At 40.3% G+C, this 27,602-nt stretch overlaps 1 protein-coding gene across 2 annotated transcripts; it reads right to left on the reverse strand.

Moving 5' to 3' along the window:
* Window positions 1-802: 802 nt before the first annotated feature.
* mdfi (MyoD family inhibitor) lies at window positions 803-26,430 on the reverse strand. 2 transcript variants are annotated; one of them, XM_041032884.1, is made up of 5 exons: window positions 25,989-26,430; window positions 24,024-24,225; window positions 13,915-14,052; window positions 5,533-5,895; window positions 803-4,646 (listed from the first exon to the last, which is right to left on the reverse strand). In XM_041032884.1, exons 2-5 carry the CDS (start codon window positions 24,178-24,180, stop codon window positions 4,393-4,395), a joined length of 912 nt encoding a protein of 303 aa, XP_040888818.1. In that variant the 5' UTR covers window positions 24,181-24,225; window positions 25,989-26,430; the 3' UTR covers window positions 803-4,392. The 2 variants fall into 2 exon arrangements, with proteins under 2 accessions (XP_040888818.1, XP_040888819.1); XM_041032885.1 differs by lacking the exon at window positions 25,989-26,430 and adding an exon at window positions 25,830-25,882.
* Window positions 26,431-27,602: the final 1,172 nt, after the last annotated feature.

Raw genomic sequence — 27,602 nt, forward strand, 5'->3', positions numbered from 1 at the left:
AATAGCAACATGTGGTGTAAAATGTGTTGCAGTTAACTCATCTTTGTACCACAGGCTTAGAGCACTGTGCAGTAAGCCTGTCGTACACAGTGGCTAAACCAAAGATCAGCATGAAAATACATGATAATAATGATACAAGTACCACTGATTAGGAATCCCTGTTTTATAAGATATGACAACACTAGTAATAACAGAAAATGACAGTATGAAAATGTAGAGTACTTGTTGGACCAAGTTACTAAACATTTAAGAAAGACTACAGCTGGATAGTATTTACTTGTTTTTCTGTCTATGACATGAAGAATTAATTTATGCATGAGAGTGAAGTTAAACTCTTCTATAGCTAAAAAAAAAAAATTCACAGTGGTAAATCAACTGCATAACAGCTGTGGGGGTAAGTAAAGGACAAGTAAAGAGCAGCCATGAAAAGTGATCTCACCAGCTCACCATAGGAATTGTAAGTAAATTTAAAATGCAGCAAACAGAAAACAAAGAAAGTACGATGAATTTGAGAAGAAAGTGATAATGAGTGGTGATTCTTTACTGCTTTTCAGATATTGTGTATTCTGTTCTTGTTTGTAGTGGTTATGTTTAACCTTCCAGAAAAGCTTACATACAAAAGTGTTCCCCACAGCACAGGTGGAGATATCAAATATCAGCATTTACTGCTGCATCAATACCTTTTGTTATAAACTACAGTACAACAAGTGCATTTATGTAACCATAATGTAATAAAGTCAGAACGCAACACGCTTGGAGCCTATGTAAAAATAAAGACTGATACATGTAGCCTGGAGTTCACATTGTTTATTCAGTATTAAACAAAGAGATTTTAATGTGACTTCCATGACTGCAATTCAAATTGACATTAAATGGGGGTAGTGTAAACAAAATGACATTATAGTGGACTACAGTCTAGTAAGAATTCAGCTGGACTAGGATAACTTTCAGACTACTAGCAGAGGTGGCCAGCCCTTTAAATCAATATCCAAGTTTCATCTCTTAATAAGATAATAAATCTATGAAATCAACGGTTAGAAATTTCCATGAATTTCTAACCATTTCCAAGTTCATTCTAATAGAAATACTGTTAATACTGAGTGTGGAAATCATTGAAAGTAAACTTGTATTTTCTTCTCGTATTACTGTGATAGCTTGACTGAATACAAGGGACATATCTGGAAATGAGATGATGGCCAGTCTGGCACAAACACAACATCAAATCCACATCCCAAATCATCTCTAAAATCCAGAGAATGATCTAAGTGCAAGACCAGTGTTCATCTGAGGACTTTCTATGTCTAGACAGCGTCCTTCATCCCCAGACCAACCAATGAATGCCTCCAGACTGCCTCCGTTCTCCATGAGTTGTGAAACACTTCTCAGTATAGACATAAAGTAGTATCCTTATTAAAATGTTGTTTCACATGATTAATGTTGCACAGCACAACCTTTAGAGCACCTTTAATGCACAAGCTTTGGTACTGACATACCACTCCGCTGCACATTCTAACTGCACTTTACAGTCCAAAAGGAGAATTTTTACCTCTTCAAAATAACTGTTAAAGCTACTTTTGGAAAACAGGAACCTAACAAGAGTGCCAGACATGTTTTAATGAACGACTGGTAAAAAAAAAGAGAGCTGCAAAGAATGCTTTCTGTTACAAATATGGTTTGTTGACTTTATTTTTCCAGCTACAGAAGGAATTTGAGCAAAATAAGATCAATGCAGCATAATAGAAACCAAGGATTTGAGGGCACAGATAAGCCTGTTTGCGAGTTTCCGATTTATGAAAACTGGATTTTGAAGTTCTCAAAATGTACCCCTTTGGACTGTGTGTGAGCCCAGTGAGAAGCTGCAGCTGAGTGGTAATAATCTTGAAACTTGAGCTGGAGTGAGGTTGTGGTTATGCACAGTCATAAATGATAGGAAACAACATGTCAATTGGGTTGGGTTAAAAACAAAGACCCTATTGTTTTAGCAATAAAATGAGCCAGTAGGAAACATATGATAATATGTATTTATATTCCTGCTTGTGTAACTTGCATGATAGCAAGGTGTTTATTTTAACACTGCCGGCTAACAGGCAGAGTAGCTGTGCCACTGTCAACAGTGGAGACCAGTTATGCTAACATTAGCCTGTTGGCCTTGTAGCTATGTGCATGTACAAACTGCATTCCAGTGGTACAAAACTGTTTCTATTAATTGTAAAGATAGTTGTTAACAAACCAGTGTTGCTAAGGAAGCAATTTTTATTTTGGTTTCAAACTCAAATGGGTTAACCTTGCACATACCCCAGGCATTTATCAGAATGTACTCCTTCTCTCTTTTGTGACAAGGTTGGTCTGGTGACAGAAAGCATGTCCTTAGATGAAGAATCATTTTCAAAATCTGCACTTGGAATATATAAATCAAACAAAGTGACATTGTTAAAATTTCTATTTGCAATATAATCCAGTTCTCCCTTCATAAATCTCTCTGTACTGTAAAGATTTGCATTATTTTCCAGGGCTTTCCAGGATTTTGTCTCAGCTGAGTGTGAACATGTCCTAAAATCTGAAACAAATCTAATCTGATATAAACACACATGAGGAGTCATATTATCTTCTCAAGTTGCATTAGCTGAATTCCCAAAACTTGCCTTTTCTGCCGCTGTGTTATCAGGTTGACTACAGCCGTAGTGTATATTCATCATCAACAGTGTTAGATTTCAGCCCTTAAAATAGGGTTTAATCAATCGCAGCCATATTAGCATAGCAAAAACCCTTCTATGTACAAGTAATTATAGGTCTAGAAACTAAGGTCCAGTAAAAGGAAAACTCTTTGGTATTTCCAAGAAAAAAAGATTGCACAAACAGTCTTTGATCAGAGAGGAGAGAGATTTCTATCAAGTCATTTTAAAATGCACAACAGATCTAGGTGACATCTCAAGAGGTATTGGGTTGGAGAAGGTATGCGTCTGAGCATATGAGAGTGCGGGCCTGTTATCAAAAGAGTACCATTCACACTAAGAGCATACGGATCTAACTTAGCATAATGTTGTGAGATTTTCACTCAAGGAATTAAATTAGATGTTGAGCAATGTCTGCTTTACAGAGAGCCCGGCAAAACCCGATAACACAGAAATGTGATTTTCACATTAGAGGAGAAATGCAAATATCTTAACTAAAATCTACAAAACAAGGATTAATAGAGATTTGGTAAAGGCGAGGAATCTACTTGAAAATTCAGACCTTAAGCTAAGCCAAGGCCATTTGTTCACATAGCAAGAATGACAAAAGAAAATGAAAGGTATTAAAAGGGAGATGATGCCTTCCAATCCTCTACCAGTCCTTTACCAGTTCTGACCAATCAGATGAGGAAGAATTCACTGAATACAGTCAAAGCCCCTCGAAAAAAAAAAAACAGCTGTATAAGTAAACAAGATGTGAAACATTAAATGAGGAGAGACTTTTGATTAAGAACTCTCCCTTCACATGTTAGAGTAGAGAATATGTCCATTGCAGATGCTATCAACCATTCGCTCTGTGATGTCCATCACTTTAAACACTCATGTAATGGGACCCATTTCCAGGCTGATACATGACGCTCTCATGTTTCTTCTCTAAATAAGTCCTTTAAGTGAGATGTGTATGAACAAAAAAATCTGTGTGTAATATTGCAACAAGCCACCGATAATGTTTTTGTACATTGCAAAAGATGAAGATGGCGGTGAATTCAACATCTGCCACTTGGACTGTGTGTTGAAAAAGCCACTGTAAGCAATCAAACTGGAAGACTTTAACCTTGCCAAGGACAGGAGGACAGACTACATTTCTACTGAGATCTGAGCGTCCATTTTCCCATTATGCTGCTGCTCTTATCTACAGAAACACTAAAATCCGGTTAAATGGAGCCATTTTCTCATTTGACTTTGGAGGTCATTTTTCATGCTTGGAGAACTCTAGTCATTCAGACGGCACAAGGGGCTCCATTGTAATAATAGCTTGTTCAGGGAGGGTCCAGAGGCTGCACAGCCTGGCAAACTCTCGTGGACCACAGCTGGAACTCGCTCTGCGCCATCCACCTAGCTGTGTAGAAATGGACCAACAGCAAAGACAAAGCAAGGAAAGTTACTGCCCCAACGTTTGATCAGTAAAGACAGGAAGAGTTCACCAGTGACGGCTCTCAGCATTAGGTCACATCTTTTGCTTGGCAAACCCTGTAAGAAACACTGGACATATTGTGGAGCCACCTAGGTCTCCCAATGTAATGTGAACCACAGAGCCCAGGCAACAAAGGCTGGGTGTAGGACTTCTCAGCTCTGATAAGATGCTGGTCGAAGTTGTTCCTGTGCTTGTGGGAGTGTGTAGCAAGCGTCTACTTCGCCCCCTGTGTTGGTGGCTGGGGCCTCAGGAGGAGAAGCAAAGGCTGCAGCACTCCATACAGATCTCCAGGCAGTCTGCAGACTCACAGCAGGCGTCGATGATGCCACAGTCCATGTCACAGGGCAGGTCACAGTCGCCACACTCCTCCGACGCACAGCAGCAGCAGAAACACGAGTCATCGCCAGCGCAGGAGCCGCAGGTGGCACAGTCCAGCACGATGTTACACAGAGTTAGGAACTCACAAAAGAGGCAGGCCAGAATACAGTGAACACAGCAGTCTGGAGGGGAAAGAGAGAAAGAAGCATGTTTATACATGATGCGTTTGTCAGAGTTTTTAAGAAATAGTTTGGCTTTGCAGCCAGTGTAATAGGTCAGAAAGCATGGGACATGATTTAATAAGCAGTTCACAAGAAAACATTTTTCTTCAGAGGCAGGCCAGAGACTAAGGACTGCCAACATCCTGGTGGCATTAGCACACTGACTTACGACATTTGCTTTTTAACAGGGAGGAATAAGAAAACAAATTCCTGGCCTTACCACATGTCCCTTGGTAGTAAGCCTGTTATCTTTATCTCTCTGCTTCAACCACATACTCAACATATTTGTTGAGCTCTTAGTTTCAGAATTAGTCAGGTAGAAGATATGACAGTGTGTACTTTTAAGTTGAATATTTCAACTTGAAAGTAAACAAAGGATGCATTTTTCACCATATCTATTACCTTAAGTTGAAAATGATAACTACCATTCAGTTCAAGTGCAGTGGATCTAGCCTGCTTACTTTTAAAGACACGAGAGCGGACACAACCACCTAAGCCATGACCAAAAAAAAAAACCTTAATTTTAAAGCAGACAACAGAGGGCTGTTCATCAGGTATGACTGAAGGAAATAAGTATTTCTATTTTGGTTATTGATTGAGTCATTTTCAGTTCAGACATTCACAGCTGATAAAGATTTATACATGCAATTTACATTAGAAATTTAGAGTGGGTAAAAGTACTGAACTTCTGAAATGAGAGTTACATTTTTTTGTTGGCTTTTGAGTCAGAGAAAATTCAAACTTCTGCTCTGACTGGACAAGTGGAAAAAAAAACTTGTTATTGAACCTTAGCAATCCATCTGTCTCTCCTCCTGCCCCAACCCCTCTGTCAGTATCCATATCTCACCGTCCTGTGCCTCTGTGGGAATCTGGGAGCTGTTACTCTTGGAGCTGCTCTTGCTCCTCTTGCTGCTCTGGGAGGTGATGGAGGGGTTGGACTGCAATTTCTTGGTGTGTTTGGGTCCTGCTGAAGAGGACGAGGAGGTGGATGAGCCACCTCTTGGGAGGGAGCCCAGCTTAGGATGCTCATGAGGGCCCCCGTTCCTGACCCCGTTGGACTGGACTGCATGCGTGTGCGTGTGATGCGGACAGTGCGTGTGAGAGGAGTGTGCGTGTGAGTGCTGCTTGGCTCCGTTGCGTAGCTGGCTGCTCGGCTGCGTCCGACATGGCTGGGTGTGGTGGATGGGCGTGGATCTGGCTGCTGGTTGAGCTGGGGAGGGGGACAAAATTGTGTTCATTTATAACAGGCTGAGGATAATGAACAGTTTTCATTTCTCACTTCACTTCAGATCAGTGGTGTTGTTGTGGGGTGTTCCTCTTATTGGGTTCACATTTAAATAAAACTGAATAGACAAAATAAACTCCACCATTAGGATAGTATTTACATGTTTTATTGTACTATGTTGTATAGCTGTTCCAATTTTCTTGTATGTTTGTCTTCATCATCAATTAATCTCTTAATTATTTCATGCACTTAATCATCAAGAGACAGAAAGAAAAAAGCAGAAAACCCTCACAATTGGGAAGTTGGACTTTTTTAACAAAAAGTCTGTGTTACGAAACTTGGAGTCTGAAAGACATGAACATTTACCAGGCAGGGAGGGTGTAGCAACAGACACTGCTGAACTGCACTTTGGCAACTGTAGGATCCAATGTGTTTGGAACTCGATCCATACAAAGGGTAATTTACAGTAAGGATTTTGACTGTCTTTTTTGTCTAATCACTGGAGTGCGCTTTTAAAATTTTGAGAGACAGAGATGTTTTGGAGCATTTATATAAAAATATATTCATGGGATTTAAATATTTATATTGTTTGCATAATGCATCTGATCAGTGTGTAGCTCTAAGGCACAACTGAGGCCCCTCTCAGTGTGTGTGCGTATTTGTGCTGATGCAGCGTCATGGAGAGGGAGGCCCTGGGAAACTGAGTCCAATTACAAAGCCCACCCCAAAGGCAATAGCTCGTGGGAAGAGCTATGTATTTACCGAACTGACCCCTGATCCTGCTTGTCTAGACTCTTACACAACTAGAAAGAGACTGCGGGAAAAGAAGACAGGATAAATGCAAAGAGCGTGAGGCAGGAAGAGAGGAGTCTTTGTCTCTTGGTAAACCCATTGCTTTAGCACCCTTATTTTATGAGGATGCAGTTTTGATATGATATGCAACATCATATCAAATAGAGAACATGCACATTTGTTAATCCTAGCTCACTATACCACTTGGCATATTTTACTTCCAAGTGCTACCAAGTGCTAACTACGCTGTTAGAGAGGAGGAGGCAGAAAAGAACACGAAAAGCACACCTTCGCTGCCAAACCAAACACACGCCCTGAAAAGAAGAATAAAATGGAAGCCTGGTTTTTATATATTATGGTAGTATTTAATACCATCCTATTGAGGCCCTAAATATTTTCTTGACCTGAAAGCATATGGTGTGGAGAGGTGTGGTGAGACTTAACAGGGCCGCATAGAGTCCAACAGACCCACAGAAAATCAAAGCAAAGAAACTCTGTACCTCTCACACACACACACACACACGCACACAGTTGCACTTCAAGGCAAACAGAGTGTGGTCCTGAGCTTTAGCTGTGAAACACGACTGGCAATAAAAGCATCTGTTCGATAACCGTTCGGAGACAGATAACCCAACCAGGCCTGTTTTGATTGGCTGATGGCTGTGGTCGCATAACCAATCCAGTGTTATTAAAGATTCTTTCATTCAGCGTTTTCTAACTTTGCTCCAGATGTTTGGCAGGCAGTAGGGCCAGCGTGTGTGTATGTGTGTGTGCATGAGTGTCTAGGCGTGCATGCATGTGCGAGGCTAGAGAGAAGGAGCCATACTTTCTCCTCCAAAGTATGTCAAAAGTCAATACCTGCTGCTCTCCTGTGTTATGTCTCTTTCTCTTCCTCTTTTCCTCCTTTAGTGCATCTCCTCCCTTTCTGTCCTTCTTTCCTGTCGGTCTTTATTGTTGCTCCCTTTTAGCCTTTTGCGCAATAATGTATTTTGACACTCTGAGCAGGCCAACATGTAGGTTGGTAAGAGAAGAAGGGAATTAGAGAAAGGGGCGGGATGCTGTGCACAGTTTTTCATTATTCCTTCTAGTTTAGTTTTGTCCCACAGGGGATTGGGAGTTGTTGAGAAATTCATACTTTTTCTGAGTGTGTGGTGTGTGCGCGCACATGTGTGTGTGTGTGTGTGTATGAATACAGTACATAGGCGGATTTGGCAGGCAGACAGACAGACAGTGAGAGAAAGACGGGGAGTTGGGACTGTATCCAAACAGAGCTTGAGGTTAGGCCCACTCGCACACACAAATATATGCATGCGAGAACACGTGTGGACACACACTCATGCACATACACACACACAGAAAAAACACAAGGTCCCTTTGTCTGAGATCAAGAAAGTAAAGGAGAAAAATGGAGTAAGAAAGAGCGAGAAGAAACTAGAAGAAATGGGTTGCTGCTTGTGCATTTTTGGACCAGGAGGATGCATGGGTGTGACTCATAAACACAATGATTCAGCAGTGGGAGCTAGTTAAAAATAACAGCAAATAAAGAACCAAATGACTGTGGGATTAACATGATGAGACTGGGAAACCACATAGTGTGTGTGTGTGTGTGTGTGTGTGTGTGTGTGTGTGTGTGTGTGTGTGTGTGTGTGTGTGTGTGTGTGTGTGTGTGTGTGTGTGGCACTAACACAGCAGTGTCAGTGGCCACTGGGGATCTCGCGACCTCTGGCATAATGTGTGTACGTACATGTACGGCCGTGCAGATGTGTCTGGACAATGAGCGAGCATGAGTGAGTCACGACCAGTTGAATACAGCAGCACACCCCCCATTCACACACCCTCCACCTTTTCTTCCTCTCCTGGCGTCTCTCAGCTACCCTGTACTTACACATTTCCCTCCCAGACCAGAGAACTGCTGTTCATCTCTCTCTCTCTACTTATCCTCTGCTGGAATGAGTCACCAGAATGACTGAACTGTGTCTGTCTCTGTTCCAGCTGCTTTATCCTTGAGTCTCCTCCAGTGCAGTTTGTCTGTCTTTGTAGGTTAAAATGTGGAAAGTGCTGAACTACAGACAGGAGGGTAAAGTCATGAAGTTGCAGAGTAATAGCATTTTTATCAGACCAAATGTGCTTCATATTACATCTTAATCAGAGAACAACACAGGGAGAAATGATGTATGGATGGCTGGATGACAAACCTGCCTCCTTACCAACTATGCACAAATGTGTATAAACGCTTTTGTGCATTACGAAGCACAACAGAACAGAAGCAAAGTATCTCGGTGTCCAAATACTTTCTGCTAACTATGAATGCTGAAAAAAAAATCGCAGTGCAAACTGTACATTCTGATTGCTTGCAGTGCAATTATACATCAATAAACATATACATGTATTCAATTAATTATGAAAAGAAAGAATGATGCAGGCTTAGCTTGAGTGGCACAAAACACTGCCATTTCACAATATTTGTGCAACATTTCAAAATCTTCACAAACATTTCTGAAGTATCTATAATTCAACCCAGATCTCCCAGAAGCATCTTGCTTACTGACTCCCTTCTGGGGTTTTCTTGCATAGTTAGGGTTGTTTTTAACTGTGGTCCAAAGCCTAAGTGTGAGGCACTAAAACTTTAAAACGGCAAAATGATAAATTGGTGTTGTAAAATGTTATCTAAAACAGTTTTCAATGAGATTTCCCACATTTCTGGCTGCTGTACAGTGCCAACACAAAACCAACACTTCAATGTTAATAAGGCTTGTTTAGTTGCACCCACTCATTACATTGAAAAAGTCACGTGAAACACATTTTGGGGACCACTGCTTCAAAATGAGGCATTAGCCCGACAAAGTGTGACACAACTTTGGCCAAAGAATTTTTTTTTAATTTCAATTAAAAAATAAATATTTAGAGTCTTAGTCATTTAAACACACAGAAAAAATTCCAGAGATGCTTATTGCAACATTTCAGTTATAAATGATCATCATTTATTATTGCAATGCTCATAGACTTTGTTGTTAATACATCTGGCTGTCAGTTTGCTCTTATATTACTGAAATTTAAAAAGTGAAAGAATGGACTCTTGTTGCCTCCTCTCAGGCATGTTTTAAACTAAATATCACTTACTAACATAACCTTACATCTAATTAAAACCATAAATTGCAAATTATTAAGATGTACTCAACCACTTGAGGAGTATTTACACACAACAACCTAAATGTGATCAAATTGTCTCAGCACTCAGAGAGTTGACTGATTGCGTGTTGACTGATGTATTCGTGCCTGCACATGTTTGCAGCAGAGCCTTTTCTAAACCAGGAAAAACACAGATGTGCATGGGCATTAGTCTTTTGTTTTGTAAACTGCCAGGCACATTTCTTTGTTTTTGTGGTTGCATGAAAACATGAAATATAACATTAACTGACGCAAAAGAAGAACAACAACTTGCCCAATACCCAAAAGTTCTGGAAGAAAACAGAATCCACTTTCTTTTTTCTTTTTGACATATTTAGTGACTTAAACCCAGCTCTTGGAAAAAGGCCCATACTTTGAATGCTAGAACAAGATGACACAAAGCAACATTAATCGTTGACCTGAGACATCAACCAAATACTTCATCCACACGTGACCCCTGGCATGACACAGATGGACTTTCCAACACTCCTCTCCCTGTAGCCATTATCTAACTTATATCAAATTTAAAGTGTGTGTATTTAAATGTGACTAACAAAGAGATAAAGGGAATTTGAGAAAGGAGCAAGAAGAGAAGAGAGAAACAGAGATGGAAAACAGTTTCAGCACGGTCACTGGTCTTTAATTAAAGGCAATGTCACAGTTCTGTTAGATTTCCCACTAACAACGCACTGCACACTCCTCCCCTTTGATGACAAGATAATAACAAACAGCCCCTCTCAGCATTTCCCTTACACACACTTCCATGCCCTCATTCGTACATGCCTGAAAAGGACTGTCTTCTATTTTGTTTATGTTGATCTAATTTAGTGAAAGTGTTTCAAACTGATAAAAATAAACAAAGTGGAAATGTCATAAATGCTACTGTGATCCAGTAAGTGATGAATTACATGTGTCATTGTTTCCTCATGAGTCCAAAAGTAAGTGTAAGCAGTTAAACATCTGTGAACATGTGTATCCTGCTGTGACTGTGACGTCAAAGACAGCAGTGTGGTCATGACATCAGTGACAGCGAGCGTGTGCTCGTGTGTGTGCGTTTCGACTCAGGCCATAACAGACACTCACACATGTTAACAGCTCTCTCTGCACATTGTTCTCAGACAGCTTGTCATAGGCCCAGGGCCAGACACATACTACAGCTCTGATGTCATCACTGCGAGACCGAACATACGGGCTGAGGAGCTTTCTGTTTTTGCTTCTGTTTCCTCACCCTCTCAGTCACAAACACTCTCGCACACACATTCGCAGATGTCACGCAGCCATGACCTCACCGCAGACCTGAGTCACAGCTATTTTGTAACGAGTCTTTGCACTCATTACGAAGCCAGAGAAACAGATGATGACGGATTGATCGGTTGCAGATGACACAGGCCGTATTTAAACTGCATTCAGGCTGGTGGTGTCTAATGTGGCGCTCAGAAGACACACAAACCAGCGGACACTGACAAAAACAAAATGGACAGATACTAGAGTCAAAAAGACAGACGTTTAATTATGCATGCAAACAGATTTAAGCTGTCTGTGCTCACCTGAGAAAGGGATAAAGAACTTAGTGCTGTTTAGTTTGTGGTTTATGTCCTATGAATATGTGTGATTCTGTAAGTTGTAAAAGGAGGAAGCTATGGATGAAAGGAGGAGGCATATGAAGGCAGATGCAAAGCCAGTGAGGACAAGTGTGCATGATGGTACATTTTGTCCAAGCTTACTGTAGTTGCATAACCCTCCCTGCACAGCATATGGAGCTGGTGGGTTTCATAGATTTTATTGGGATGTAAAATAAAGCAGACAGAAAGCAAGAGAGAGAGAGAGAGAGAGAGAGAGAGAGAGAGAGAGAGAGAGAAGCAGAAAGAAAATCAGACCCAAACGTCTCAGTCTTCCAGCCTGGGCCTGAAATAGAAACACACAGCAGACAGGACAGGTAGAGGCACAAACATAGATGGAGACCGCAGACAATTCACACACCTATTCAGCTTAAAACACACTGCATTCACCTACTTATCCATTTCCTGACTGAACTGCTGGTTTTTCGGTTACCACAAACTAGCTATTATGATGGTGCAGGTTTGTGTGTTTGTGCATGTCACCCATGGCTGGCCCTGGATTCCAGGAAAAACACTCATAGTTTTCTAACACATGCTCAAATGTCAGCTTACTCAACCTTCTTCTCACTCTTCAGTTCCCCCTGTCATTTATCACTCATTCATGTGCACCATCCCTGTTTTTTCTTTGAATGACAGGAAGGACAGATTTAGAACGCTTTAGAGTATTTAAAATTTTTACAGTGCTTTTGGGTTAGTGGCAAAGCATCGAGACAACGTAGCTAGAGTTTTGTGGGTGTTATTATTGTGGAGCTTGGTCTTCTAAGTGATTAAATGACATAGTAGAACTAGTTTAAGAATTAGGTTGAGATTCTACTTATTTCAAACCAGAGTGAAATCAAGAAAAATATATGTGGTGAGGTAATGACATAGTGTACTTGCATAACCTTTGGCTCTGATACTGAGGGTTGGAGTGACTGCACATCAAGGAGAGTGAAAAAGAGTCTCTCTCTAGCTGACACACAACCCCTGGACTTGTAATATGAGGGAAAGGAAATGGATAATATAACTCTGGAATGAGAAATTTCAGGTGTTGTGATGCCCCTAACCAGCAAATTGAGATGGAGAGGTGGTGATCCACCCAGGTGGGGAGTGTAATGATTAGACAGCTGGAGATTTTGGAAAGTAGTTTAGTCTGGACGCCCTGAGTGTAAATAAAGCACACACAATATGAGACTCATTCACCTCTCCACCTGCAGTTTTGTCGCTCTAGTGCCACTGCCAACAAGCCATTTTATGTTACAACGATGAGAACCAATATTTGGGGGGATTGGTCAAAAAACTAATTTCACAGATGGAATAAATACTGACATAAAAAGAGCTCAAGTGAAAGTGGAAATTCTGGGTTCTGTTACAGAAGTAAGAAACCTTATCCACAGTTACACAGACATTTGTAATAACACAAATTACTAAAAATCCAGCCCTGAGACTCGCTCTACTGTGTGTTCAGTGGTTCACTGCATTTGTCTAGACAGGGATGGTTAAGTTTTTAAAAATAATGTAATATTTCTGTTTTCAACATCCTTTGACAAACACCATTTCCCAAAAACCCAGGACTGTTGTGGATTAAACATGACAAGCTTGACTGAAGCCAGTGGAGCGGCTGGGATGCTTTAAGTGGGAGAGTGCATAGCTGCACTGATGGGAGCTGTAGTTTTTATGAATGCTACCAAATTAAATATTGTTTAACTTTGTTTAAAACACAAAGGATTGAAATTCTATTACAAAACCAGTAGATACTTACTTGCATACTTAGATATTTACTGTATTTTAGAATATGATCAGTAAACCCCAGAACCACATTTTTTCAAAAAGACCAGTGACAGAAATCCCTAACAAGAGGTTACAGAAGTGAGTTGAACAAGCTGGTTGTAATGTGACATCAGGACTTCAGCTCTCTGTTGGTCGAATCAGAGACTTTTTGAGGGGATTTATTCTTATTTGACCGATGCCGAGATGTCCTGTGGACCTTAAATAATTAAAGGAGACTGAGTAATAGAAGCAAAATCCACAGTGCCAGTCACGCTCACCTAGCGTTGTCATGGTGACAATCTAACAATCCCAGTCTCAACAAAGACAGACGGACAGACAGAGAATAAAACGCAGAGAATCAGAAAAAAGTGGAAAAGAGGAGGAAAGGTGTTTCATTTCAAGTGTGGAGATTTGGGTGTAGACTTGCTTGTGTTCAGAAATCAGAAACTTAACCTACTTAGCTGACGATGTAGATATTTCTGTCTGTGTGTATGATTACCCGACCTATTTCTTCAGGGTGTGCAAATGTATTTGTTAAAGGTCAGGACAATGTGACTCATCAGACCGGTGATCGGTAATGGAAATAAAACTCTCACCAGTCTCTCTGCATGTGTGTCTCTCTATGTGCCAGTGTGTTTGTGTGTGTTTTGTGTGTGTGACGGTGCTGTTTACTCACATGTGATACTCTTGCTGGGTGTTGTAAGCTCCGAGTGTGAGAAGCTGCTGTTACAATTGTCTTCATCATTGCCTAGCAACCTTTCTGGTGTGCCATTTGACCTCAATATGAGGGGCTCAGTGTAGGTGTGGGCCACATCTGAAAACCAAACACACAAATACACAGTTAAAGAACGTTAGAACAGTTGTCTGTGAGACCACAATGTTTTATAGTTATGTTAAGTTTATTTTGAAGGTCACTCTGGTTCCCAGTTTCCCTTCTTATTGTCAGGTATCAGCAACAAGCCATTTTCCCACTCATAGTAAACTCATCTAGTCCCATGTCATTTCCCATCCACCAGCACTTAATTCATTTAAACAGAGTAGTTCTGCTGACTTCAACAAAGCAGATGATTTTGTCTGTATGTGTTGGTGTGTGCTGTCCTGAACTTGCATCTGGAAGCAGTTAAATTCAACCCCTTGGGACTGTTTAGGGGTCTATGTGCATGCTTGTGAAACCTGAAATCTGTGTGGGTCTATGTGTGTGCGTGGGAGTCGGTTTGAGAGTGGACGTATGTGCATGCATGTTTGAAATGAACACATAAGAGGACGTACACGTAACATACATACAGTAAATACATGTCTTGGTGTTTTATGTGTTCACCGGTACCGTACAGTCCTCTAATGAAGCTGTTATTATTCACACACAGACATACATACATACACACACACTACACAGAGGCCTTCAAAGTGGGGCAGGCTTGGGCCTCTAAGAGGTGCAGACTCATTCCTGGGCAAATGGGAGCCAGCTGGGTTTGATAAACACACACACACACACACAAACCAAACCACGTCCTGTGCATGGACTCAACACTTCCCGGCTATGTTTATTTACTCTATCCACTCTTGCTCACTTCTCTATCTGTCCTCTCCTTCCTGTCCCCCTGCCTCTCACACTCTTCGTCTCCCGTTCACATTCCCTCTTCACTCTTACAGATTAATCCCTTCACATATTTGGCATAACTCTGTAGATTAATTCCCACTTTTACGGCTAAACCTAATGCCAAGGTGCAAAGGCAACTCAATCAGTAAGCAGAGTGCTTTGAGAAAAGTGAAAGCAAAGATGCAAAATAATAGAAATGCTTTTCTTTTAGCAATAACATTTTAAATAAAAGTGATTAAAGAAATGAGCTGAGTAATAAGAATAAAGATTTCTGGCTCTGATATTATGTTTGTCCAAATACAACTACTGTGTTTATGATTTGGACAAATGTCTTTACAGTATTTGGAGAAGCACTTTATTCATTAGCACATGAGGAGAAGAAAACATGGTACTTGTGGAGGTTCAGGCAGGATCATGAACTCATTCGCGCCATCAAGGTAATCAGATGGTGCTAATACAAAATTCAATGTATGTTTTTAAATAAAGCTGATATGTCATCACATGCATATTATATATGATTACACTTTGAAGTTAACTTAGTTTAACTACTGAATAGAGGACCAGTTTACCAATAGTTGATGGTATACTTAAAATTAGAGCTGGGCTGTGCCTCAATATTATGAGTAAATGTCTCTTCCTATCATCAAACCATGATAAAATTCTCATATTGAGATCGTAACTCACAAGAATCTGTGCAATTATTTTTCTTAATTAATTCATTTTGTTCCTGCAAAATACACATATACCCACACAAATTACGAAAACATTTGACTATATGAGTTCAGTGTGAGTTTTATTTGTCAGAGTATTATCTTTACTGAAGAAGATATCATACATACAACATACTATTTGATGAAATTCAACTACAACTAAGGGCTGCCAAACAGCTAAAAACTTATTAAAGTCTGTACGTATATGGTACGTAATGGTTGTTCATGTTGGTGATTCCCGTTGTAGCCCAAACCTGAAAGACCACTATTTTTATTTTCTTATAAAACAAAGTATATCAAAACCACTTGTCTAAATCTCTTGGTTATGTAAGGTGATCTAGCTTTAATGAAAAGAGAGCTGTGTATTCAGTATTTTGAGGATTTGGATTAATTTCTCCTTGTGTGCTTGTATGTGTGTATTTGTAGACATTTTTGTGAGCATTAGGGTTCTTGTGTGAGTGAAGTTCAAGAAGATGTAAACAGGACCTGAAGGGAAGTCCTTCCTGCTCTTGTGTTCTATCATACAGTGGTACACAACCCCCCCTCCCCCACATACTTGTATAAAACACATGCGAAACACATTTATTCTAATGTTACCTTTATACAACAATCAGCCGCAACATTAAAAGCAGTTACCAGTTTTAATATTGTAACTGAATATATACATGGAGAGAGAGAGATAGATATATAGATTTATTTATTTTTATACACTGTACATACATGCTGTATATATATATATACCACTCAGCCACAATATTAAAATTGGTAACTAGTTTTAATGGTTTTATTGTTGTGGCTGATCGGTGTATATCTAGTACCAGCTCTCTCTCCACACACACACACACACACGGTTGACTCTTGCATGTGGAAGCCATTTCTACAGCCCATGTTGTATCCATTAGTCTCAATCAGCCTGCTTCAGATATGAAAGCCACTAGTGAGAATTGTTGCCCTCAACACTGCCAAATGTCTAGGAGATATGTGTGTGTATTATAGACTACATATGTATATGCCTGTCTATTATTGTGTTTTCACCCATCCATTCTTATTTGACTGTCATATAATCATTTTGGACAACACTCTGTGTGACAGAGTTTCAAAGCAAATCCAAGCATAAAGACTAAATGTATATGTATACTATGTGTAACTCCATCCATACATTAATGCATAGGCCCAGACATAAATTTTGTCATGTATTTATAATTATCCACTTAAATATTTTGTTTAATATTCCTATAATCATTTAAAGAGTTATTAAATAACACAACAAGACCAATCAGTTACATATAATCACCTAATGTTCTATGCAGCTGGTATCCATTTTATCAATATGCTAAGGATGGATCATAAAGATTTAATATTTCACCATGTGCTGGAGGCCATTGACTGACTTTAACGATTCTAGACATTTGGCAGGTTTTTGAAAATACTGAGATCAGTTAATATAATTTAAACAAAAAATGCTTTAGGTGGCGTTTATTGGTTATACTCATCCTTGCTCTCATGTTGTTTAGTTCTCATACTCTGGAAGCTTCTTTTTGGGGGCAATTATATCATTATCAAAACCACAAGAAAGCCCAGCATAAGAAAACTTTGGGAAAGCAAAGGACTTCTTCAGTGTAAAGCCCCACGACTTCACAACAACCACTTCAAGAAGAATACATTCCTACTAGGAATGAGAAATACAGACTTAGCTAAACTAGCGAGACAGTGATTGTGCAAACTTCTTGGAAGTGACACAAAAGTTCAAGACATGATCACTGCCCTTGCTGGACAAATAAACATTACAGATATGCAATAGATCCCTATACTTGGAGTCTGAACATATGTATAAGACCTGCATGTTCCAACTGGATATGTGTTCAATCATCTGGTCAGCTGAACCCCTCCATGCTTCAGCACAGTAGTCTGTTAGGTATTCTCATTTAGACCCGGGCACTATGGGTACTATGAGTTAAAAGAGTGTAGGTCCTATGACTCAGTCAAAGCTTTCCCTCTCTAAACGTTCAAAACCGCAATTGTTGGAGCTAAACACATCCCCACCAAACCCCTAGTGCCATCCAAGCGGGCCTTCAACCAACTGTGTGTTGGCATCAGCATCAAACCACCAAACCGCTCGACCTCAGAGCCATTTCTGAGATCTGAGAAAGATGAGCCTCTAATTCAAATCAGACCAGAGCAATCAAGAGCCGCTGAGAAGATCTGGCTGTGTGTTTACACGTGTGAGTGAGTATGTGTATTGGTTTGTGCATGCTTAACTGTGTATGAATATGTGTCTTCATGTATGTGCGTGTTCATGTGTGTTTGTAGTTCGGTGTACGTATGCGCGTCAGTGGCCCTAAAGGGGCGATCCAGAGGAATTTTTGAGTCTCCTAGTAAACAAACAGTTAACCATTAAAGCAAAAACATATGGATCACATGGGGTGATGGTTAGCTCAAACACAGTACAAACACACACACATGCACACAAACATCCAGGTTATATGAGCAGGAAAATCATGTGACATATCCTGAATCACCCGAAGGGAAGTGCAGCCTGCTGTTCCTTTGGGTATGATCTCTGAGGGGGAGCTACTTGGCTCACAGAGCACAAGTAGCTCAGCTGCGTTTACCTGTTGCCTTTTAAAGTACCTCAAGCCTACTCCCACAGCTTCACTGATACTCCTTCAGAAGCTCAGACTTCTGATGTGTATACGAAAGGAGGTCCCTCAGGTGTTTACCTCCCTTTGGAAAAGACAGTACACAGACATACACAGGGAAATTGTGATGGACAGTTTTCTGTATTTGATTAACTTAAATTTGATTAACTCTTGTAAGATAAATCATATAAATGCACGCTATTCAGAATCACAAAAGACATATTCACACCGCGCTGACTCATCTCCAAAAACATAAATAGCTGAGAAGAACTGGAAAGAAGATACACTGAGATGAGGTGAAGAGCAACTGAGCAGAATAATGTTCAGCAGAGCGGAGTTAGTAGAGACAACGTGGTAGTAGCTCTCTGGCTGGCAGTAATGACTGGAACTGATTGAAACCACACGCAACCACTGAGGTTCTGATCAGGACGAAGGATAATACAAAGAAGAGAACACACAACTACAGGAATGGTGTGGTTTATGTCTATATCCCGCAACAAATATACATACCCGTTCATGCACACACACACAGACACACAAAGAAAAGGAAAGAAGAAGCAAATGTTTAGTTGCAATCCAGCCAAAAGCTGAAACCACACACACACTGTACAGAGTGGCTGTGAGAGTGCAGTACTGGAATATGTCCAAAATCAGAGATTATAGCTGCTGAGAGAATGAAGCAGTGTAAGCTCATTAAAGACAAAAACTGTCTGCTGTTGAACAGGCTCAAGGGGAATTTAACTGTGTTACTTTGTCTCTGAAATTCCTCTGGTCCATGGGAAAATTCAGCTGCTTTGCTAACTGAGAGCTATACTGCTGCATGTACCACAGAGTGCCAGAAACGGCCAGGTTCCTTAAACATGGACACCACCACCAGATACACAAACACACACTTTGTACATAATGGAACAACATATGGAAATAAGGACAAACACTGAAAGTCATAAAAAGTAGAAGATAAATATAATTCAGTAGGATTTCACATTCAGGAAGAGAGTGGAAGAATTAACAGAGAGACATGAATAAAACCATCCAAACTGTGATCTCAAGCTACAGTGACAAATGTACACAATGCTCTAATGCACACTTCAGCAGGCTGATTTTATAAGTGAATATTATTTGCCAACAAAATATTAAAATATTGGTATCAGAGCGTATGTGGGCAGATATGCAATAAATATGTTTGCTAGCATATAGTTAGAATTTTTATGATAAACTGTATTGGTCAATTGTAAAATAGCTTCACTCAGACATCCTTATCAACAAACAACCACACACCTGAACCATCAAATTTGTTGCAGCAGTAACTGTGCAGTAACGGGCCCCTGGATCAAGTGTCTCAGCAAGACAGATAGATTACTTGCTAGTTTGCACTATAACCAGTGACACTGTCTGTCAGCCATTAATGACATTGGTTATGGCGATCTGGAGTCTGTAGTGGTGAGAGAGAGAAAGAGAGGGAGTGCAGGCTACCAGAGCAGCAGCAACAACAGCTTCTGAAATGTTTGCGAGGTGGTGAAGGGGGGAAAAAAAATGCTTGAATAGTTCAAATATGCTGTAAAAACGCCTCAAACTGCTTCTAGTTTATTTCGATCTCTGTGAGAAACAAAATTAGACATGAGCCTCAACAAACCTCAGGGACGGAAAAGGGACAAGTAGGCAAATAGCTGCATCCACACTCTGGTGTAGAGAGAGAGAGAGAAAAAAAAATAAATATAGTTTAGACTATGACATGGACTGAGAAATTATTTCACATGGGAGAGAGAGAGAAAGAGAGAGAGAGAGAGAGAGAGAGAGAGAGAGAGAGAGAAAGAGAGAGAGACAGAGAGAGAGAGAGAGAGAGAGAGAGAGAGAGAGAGAGAATAGTTTGTAGAAAAGATTTACACTTTGGGAAGTAAAGTTTGGGTGATATGCCAGACTATTTTTTGGTTCCTGGATTCTCCGCTGGTTGCCTGACAACTGGTCCCGGACAAGATATAACCCCTCCCCCCCCCCAAAAAACGGTCATTTGTTGTTTTTATACTTTGGCTTTTTGTGCAGACTGATAAGTGTTTCTCTTCTGTTTCTAGTCTTTGATCTAGGCTGTTAGTCAGCTGCTGACTGTAGCGTCATGCTTAGTGTGCAGACATGAACGTTTTAAGTATTTCCCAAAATGTCAAACTCTTTTAACCTAGCTCCAAATTTTTCAAATATAACCAAAAGTGGTGTTATAGTGATATTCATATTTACAACAGCTACATAGTTATCCCCTTATGGCAACAAAGACAAACTTCTGATCAGTCATGACTGACAAGGTTGTTAACAAAAAGTATTGATATCTAAGTGACTACCCCTAATGATACTGTTGACAACTTAGCACTTAACATTTCTTCACAGCCATGAATCCTGAAGGTCTCACTTCAGAAAAGTGGGGCTGACTGAAATATGAAAACAATGACATGATGTGCCCTCAAGTTTAAAAGATAAAAACGACTGTTCACGTCCTACCAGCTATTGTTCATTTATACTTGATCATTAACAAGCTAACTAAGAGCTACCTGTCTGAATTCAACGTGAAACAGCTAATGTTTAACTATTTATCTGGAGAAAGACTCCAACACACCACTTTCCTTTAGAGTGAATGAGAGACAAAAGACAAGGGCTGAGAAGTGTGTAAAAAAAAAGACAGAGGAAGAGAAAAAATAGAGTGAGAGAGCTGCCAGTGGTTAAAAAGAATGAGAGTCTAGCATGTGGTGGTAAGAGGCTCCTGTATAAACAGACAGCCTCATTGCATCTTAATGCCTGAGTGAGAGCAACACTCACAACAGCAAGACAGGCGCACATCTGTCAACACACACACACTCACACCACCATTCAATGGCCTTATAATGACTGAGCACAGCTTTGCTCACTTACAGCAGAAAAGACTGCTATCCTACTCTGAGGTGACGAGGGGGCTACAGCTTTCTCTCTGGACTCAGTGATTGATTGGCTGGCTCCCACTCTGATGCTACTGCGTCGCTATCATAATTAAACAATGGCTTCAGCAACTATCATAGAACTGAATCAACACTCCTGTGGCACGGTTTCAACTAACCTGAAAAGACCGTTTCACAGAGCCCTTATTTGTTGAAAGCTTATTGCATCAGATTACATTTGACTGTAAAAATGTTTATAATATTGTGAATCTAGTGTATCACAACATATTTAGCTGCCAATTTGTCCCAGTGGCCAAATGTGGTACTGCAACAAAAAATCCACTGCGGTCCAGAAACAGTTTTCACCACAGACAGTTGTTGTAACAAACATGTCAGTGAAACGTCTGCTCAGATATGTTGAATTACATGCAAAGTCATTTCTTTGTATAGTAATGGTGTTTCTAAACCACACATTTTTAAAGCCATAGTATGACACTTTTTCCTGACAATTTTTCAAAAAAATAGGCTTCAAAATATATCTTAGTGGAGAGGTGCTGACCAAGCCTTGCCCTTCCAACCAATCAGAGAAGGCCAAAGTCAGGAATGGGAGCTCATGGCTGTGCCCATTCAAGTCTCATGCTAGCGCTACCTTGATTTCCAGAACTTGCCAATTGTAGCTTTAACATCTGTAAGACCTTCTTCTCAGAGCTTAGAAAACCTATTTTTGAAAATGTTATCATCTCAGTGTAAAGTCCCAAATTGTGGGGAACATTGATGCCTGTTTCTGCCCGTTAGAAACTCAACTCAACCAATCAGAAAAATTGCAACAAGCATGGATGACCCTGACCCACACGTTGACTAACAACTCCAAATATTTTTCTTTAATGTGAAAAACATTAAGTTAACTGCTCCTGGAAACCGCTGTGGCATGTCAACAGAAAATGAGATTGATGGGACGGATATGTAATTCGCCACTTGTTGATTAGGGTAAAACAATGAAACCCACTCCCAACAAGAAACTGGCTCTTTGGCAATGTCAGGCAGAATGAATGAAGTGAAGTGAAATGGCAATTCAGTCCAATTATCAGGGTAACTCAGCAACAGGAAAAGAGACGCTTATGCACATTTGTCATGGGCTGTACAGCTTAAGAGTTGAACCAGGAATAGAAAAAAATGTTCTGCCCTTTGTGCTGGCTAAGCAACTTTCACTGAAATAAAGAGTGCCGTCATGGAACTTGCTAGCGAGTTTTAATAATGCATCCATGGGCAAAAGTTTGTCTCAAGCCTCAGGTAGATCTGTGTGCCTGTTGTCAAAAAGTCCTGCACTCTGTGGGCTGAGGGATGGGTGGGGGGTGAAGCACAACGCTGAAAGCAGCGCCTTGTTGTCCTCAGCGGTAGCCTGACCAATCTTCTCCTCCCCACCCTGGCTCACCTACCTACCCTCAGCCTACACACGCTCATGCACACACACATAAAAACACACACACACACACACACACACACACACACACACACACACACACACAGAAATTAGACCAGTCATCCAGACAAGCAGTCTAACTTTAGTGGGAGAAGCCACAGTTACACTTTGTGCTGGCTTCCTGAGGAGTGAGCACAGGTAAAGTCAGCACAGCGACGAGAACATGTTCAGACACAAACCTACTGTTTAATAACTCTAAAACTCTTCACTGAGGTATTATCATTAAATCTGATGCTGTACTTACACTCATCGTGGTAAACCGCAATGTAGCAGAGAAGACAGATGTGCGTGTGTGTATTCTTTTTTTTTTTTTGGCACATTCAGTACAGTAATCATAACAGATAGGGTTGAGACTTGCCTTTATAAAACAAAACTAAAAAAAATAAATAAAAGAACACCATCAACCATCGAAGATTTTTGTGGCATGTTCCCGTGGCAACAAGCCGCTTAAATCTCTGCACACTTCCCTAACTGTTAACCACACCTTCCCTAATTACCCCATAGGACCTGTTCTCTGATCTACAGTCAGTGCTGTGTTTCTCACTAAAGCTTGAGGGAACTTGAACCCTTTTGGCTGATCCTGGATGAGTCATTCAGGCACAGCACTGCCCTAAGTTGGTCCACATCCTCCTGTTCCCGCCCCAGTGTCAGTCAACCCTTACCATGACCAATCACACAAAGGGGAAGGGTCATAGGTTCATTCCAAAATCCCCAGGAGTCCAATTGCGGCTTTTAAGCGTTCCACAGCGCTGAATTTGTCCTCATCCCTCAGACTGTCCAAGGAGGCACGTCCCCCACACAGACCAATCTCTGATCACCTCAGTACACAACTGTTGTGTCTGTCAGTAAGAAGGCCTCTGACCTAATGAATCATTATGACATCTACCAAGAACACGCAATGATTTTTCTAGGATTTAGCCCCCGGGTCTACAATTTGCAATTACCAATCTTTAAACACAACAGTGTCTCAAGACTGTTCCACTTTGGAAAACTAACATCAATCACTTTTTTCACAAAGGCAATTCTTGTTTTTGAGTAAGAAGGTCTCCTATAGCTTGGACAGAAAGGAAAGTGCTTTGCATACAGCTTTATATTCACATACATACTGGCCAACTTCTTACCATAATGAGGTTCACATGCATGAAAGAGCATGGAGAGGTCGTCTTTCTCAGCACTAATCCACTGGCTCCTCTTTTTCATAATAAAAGGCTTAATCTGTTAATAACTACTTTCTGTCTCTTTTTTGAGACAACCACACAGACGGACGATAAAACAATAAAGGTGGTTTTGTTGAACTTGGTGCTTGTGGTTATAAATGTGAGCCTATTCAATGGATGTTCAGACCCATCACACAGCTGTTTGTAGAACCTCTTGTTCATACGCAAAACACAGCAACACAAACAGCTGCACACCAGAGCTAGGCGTCTGTTTTTCTTCTGTTTTCTGCAAACTTGTTTCTTACCCTCACTAGGACAGGGCTTTAGGTTTAGGCAGCTCTTTGCTCTCTCTGTGGTGGAGGTCGTGTGTGTACTCGGTTGTGGAGCTGGTAGACCGGGGTCCCCATCATCAGGTGGCTCTGGGGAGATGGCAGGGGCACTCCTCTCCTCATCCATGGACATAGGCCTGGCTCTTATGGAAGGAGGTGGAGGGGCCAAGGAGTGAGCCTGGACCAGAGAGCGAGAGAGAGAGAGAGAGAGAGAGAGAGAGAGAGAGAGAGAGAGGAGATAACGAAAAACATATTATCACAAATATGATAGCATTGTTGTCATGAAAGATTTCTCATTGTCTGGGAGGGAGGGAGAGGTGTTTACAGTCATGACTTGAACCAGCATGAATTCCTTTCAGCTATTCAAGAAATCACTAGAGGAAGAGACTGGTTTTCTGCTCGCATGAAACTGGCAACAAAACGGAAAGGCCTAATTACAGCCTACTTTTAATTAATAGTTTTAAAACTCTTTGAACTTCTGTTGCGCAAATAGTGACAACAATGGTTGTATTTATTTATATTTTATTTATATATAACACTTCTAAAAGCTCTAACATGCTTTATTGGAGCAGATCAGGGAGAAGCATTCAATCAACACTAAAACATGAAATAAGAAGGCACAGTAGCCTGGTAAGAAAACAAGTACAGAGAAAAAAAAAAGTCAAACAATAAGTAATTAATTAAAAATGAACAAAAAAAGAGAGACAAGAAGAAGAAAACTGATAAAGCACAACAAAGCTGGAGCAGTTAAACAAAAGCTGACAACGCTAACATTGTTATACATATTTACAAAACTTTATTTGATAATCTCATTCGAGATCACAAACTGACTTACAAGAAAATATGCAAAAAGTGCATGAAAACTGAAATCTGTGATTTGAATATTTCAGTCAATTTAAGTGTGAAATTTGTTAATTAAATCTCCTGCAACAAGCAGACAGAGAATGTGATATGTGTAAAAATAATTAATTTAATTTTGAAACAAATTAATAATACATTTAAGAGTAGCCTCATACTAATTATTAATGTAGTTAGATGATGATGATGATGATGATTATATCAAGTAAAAGCAAGAATCTGTCATACTTACCACTACTACTATTGCTATTAATAATAGGCTTTTAATTTTGGCGCATGACTACAGCCCTAATTCTTACTAAATGGTTGCTAAGCGACTTATAAACGGGACGACCGTTAGTCCATTCTAACCTTCATAGTTTTAATTATCTGTTGTCAGGTTTTTAATATAACGTTCGAGCAGCCAATCAGAACCGATCACTGCGAGAACGTTCTTCAACTCATTAATAAGACGATACAAGTTTTGCATATGGGTCACGTGCCAACGTGTGTTTGGCGCGCGCCTACCTTGCCAAAGCAGCTCAGCTAGACAGCTGTTTGCGCGTTCCCGTGGCTCGCTCAGCACTCACTGCCACAAAAAAAAAAAAAAAAAAAAAAAAAAAAAAAAAAAAAAAAGTTTTGACAACCTACAGCGAAGGTTTTAGTGAAAACGCTTAATGAAGCGAAGTTTACCTGAGTTCACGTTTGGTTCATTAAAAACTTCCTCAGCGTTAAACAACTGCAAAGGGCCCAGTTTTATACTTTTGATAACGGGGAAAAGTTTTAAGAAGTTTCAGGGAAAGAGAAGACATCGCACCGCACTCTCAAAAACAGCTTTAAAATTTATGCCAATGTTTTAAAAACAAATTTCAAAATAAATTTACGTTTTTAAAAATAATAACACTAAATGTTAGGGTTAGCTAATAACGGGTGTATTCTGTTTACCTTTATTGCAGGTCTGCGCCTTGCTTTCCCAAAACGAGTCGCTGCATGCTCAGACCGTGCTCAGCTCCAATGTGGGGATCGTTCTTTTCTACCTGATTTTATACTGCACAATAACTCGGCTTTGATCTACGACAACACCACAGGAAAACAACTTCTTACCTTCTCTCTGGCTGGGACTCTGAAGCAGCCGAGCCTTTGGCTAATTCATTCTCTGACCGCTCCAGGTGGACTTCTCGCCCTCCAAGACCTTTCCCGTCCTCTTTCCCTCCACTCTTGTCACTTTACACGACCACCGAATCTCTCTTCGACTCATGTAGATGACCCCCCAGACTCCCAGATTCAATGCATTTTTCTCCGGCGGAGATAGTTTTCTCTCCGCCCTCCAAAGTTTCTCTCTCCGGCTCGCCCCGTCCTCCAGCAGACCAGATGTTGGGTAAGTTTGTGTGTCTCTGCAGGCAACTCGCTGAACGCTCTTTGTCTGCACTGCAGGTTTCCTCACCTTCTATTGCGTTTCTGCAAACAAAGTCCCAGCACACCACCTTCCCAAACTTGCCTAAACTCTTAGAATGAGCAGTGTCCGTCCTGTGCACTCCGTCTCTCCTCTCTCCTTACTCCCACTATACTTGCCTCAGACTTCTGTGCTGCAGCTATTGGACAGGAAACTACAGTCAGCAGTGATTGTGCTTCCTCCAGGCTACAAACTAGTTGGGCTGAACTATACTGTCATATAATTACCCCTTAACCCGAACCAGACACAGCACTAACACAAGCTAGCTTTCATCAAGAACCACATGTTTTATCATTAATAATATATAGTAACAATTTATGAAGATACACGTTTGTGCAGTGTCACGATTAAGTTTATTGTCACTATTTTAGATATCATGACTGGATTTGAAAACAGCATAATCTACCATGATATATTGTAAAGTGTTAACTTTTCATCCATTCAGATCTTAAAAACAATACTGTAAACTGATCATAGTATAACCAAAGGTGTAAAGTAATAAAATAAAGTATTATTGCATCTTTAACCCAGCAGCTTTTGTTTAACAAAGTGGCAAGTGCATTGTACTAAGACATGACATTACTTGACCAAGCCTGTGTTCGTCCAGGACAAGGCCACTGTTTTTAATTTACACGCTGTTGTGACTCATTGTGGGAATTTTCTCCATCCATTCTGGCGTGCATGAAGCTTTGTAAATCGTCCCAGTACAAGAGGAAACTAGGTCCTTTTCTCCAAGATGAGTCATGATTCATCCTCATGATAGTAATTGTGTACTCAAAAGTGATTACAAGAAACCCTTCAAAGCACACCCCCACCTTATGCCTACATGCCATTAACATCAGCTGGTTATTTTGTTTTTTGTTTTTTACAATTTTTCAAACTAGTTACCATCTTGTTGAAACTAGAGGTACTAAAACCAAACCTGGTACATATCACAGCATGTGTCTATAAAACTGCCTCCAAGAGCATCTTTTTTTTTTTTAATTTACTGAACAAATATCAACACTGAATCATATCAAATATCATTATGTAATATTGTTTCGCAAAATCAGGAGACAAACTCACTGAGTTTAACACAGGATGTATGTGTTGAGATATCTGTAGACAAATAATCAGATAGAGTAGGTGCTATACATTTTAATTCGTACAAGAGACATGACAGTTGAGCTTCACATGGGGAACCACTATCCATTCTCTGACATCCAAATTACATTCAAAGTTTTGTTCTAATGAAATGATGGTTGGCAGAGAGATGCAGTTATATT

This window comes from Toxotes jaculatrix, chromosome 3 (genome assembly GCF_017976425.1).
Source record: "Toxotes jaculatrix isolate fToxJac2 chromosome 3, fToxJac2.pri, whole genome shotgun sequence".
NCBI classification, from domain to species: Eukaryota; Metazoa; Chordata; class Actinopteri; family Toxotidae; genus Toxotes; species Toxotes jaculatrix.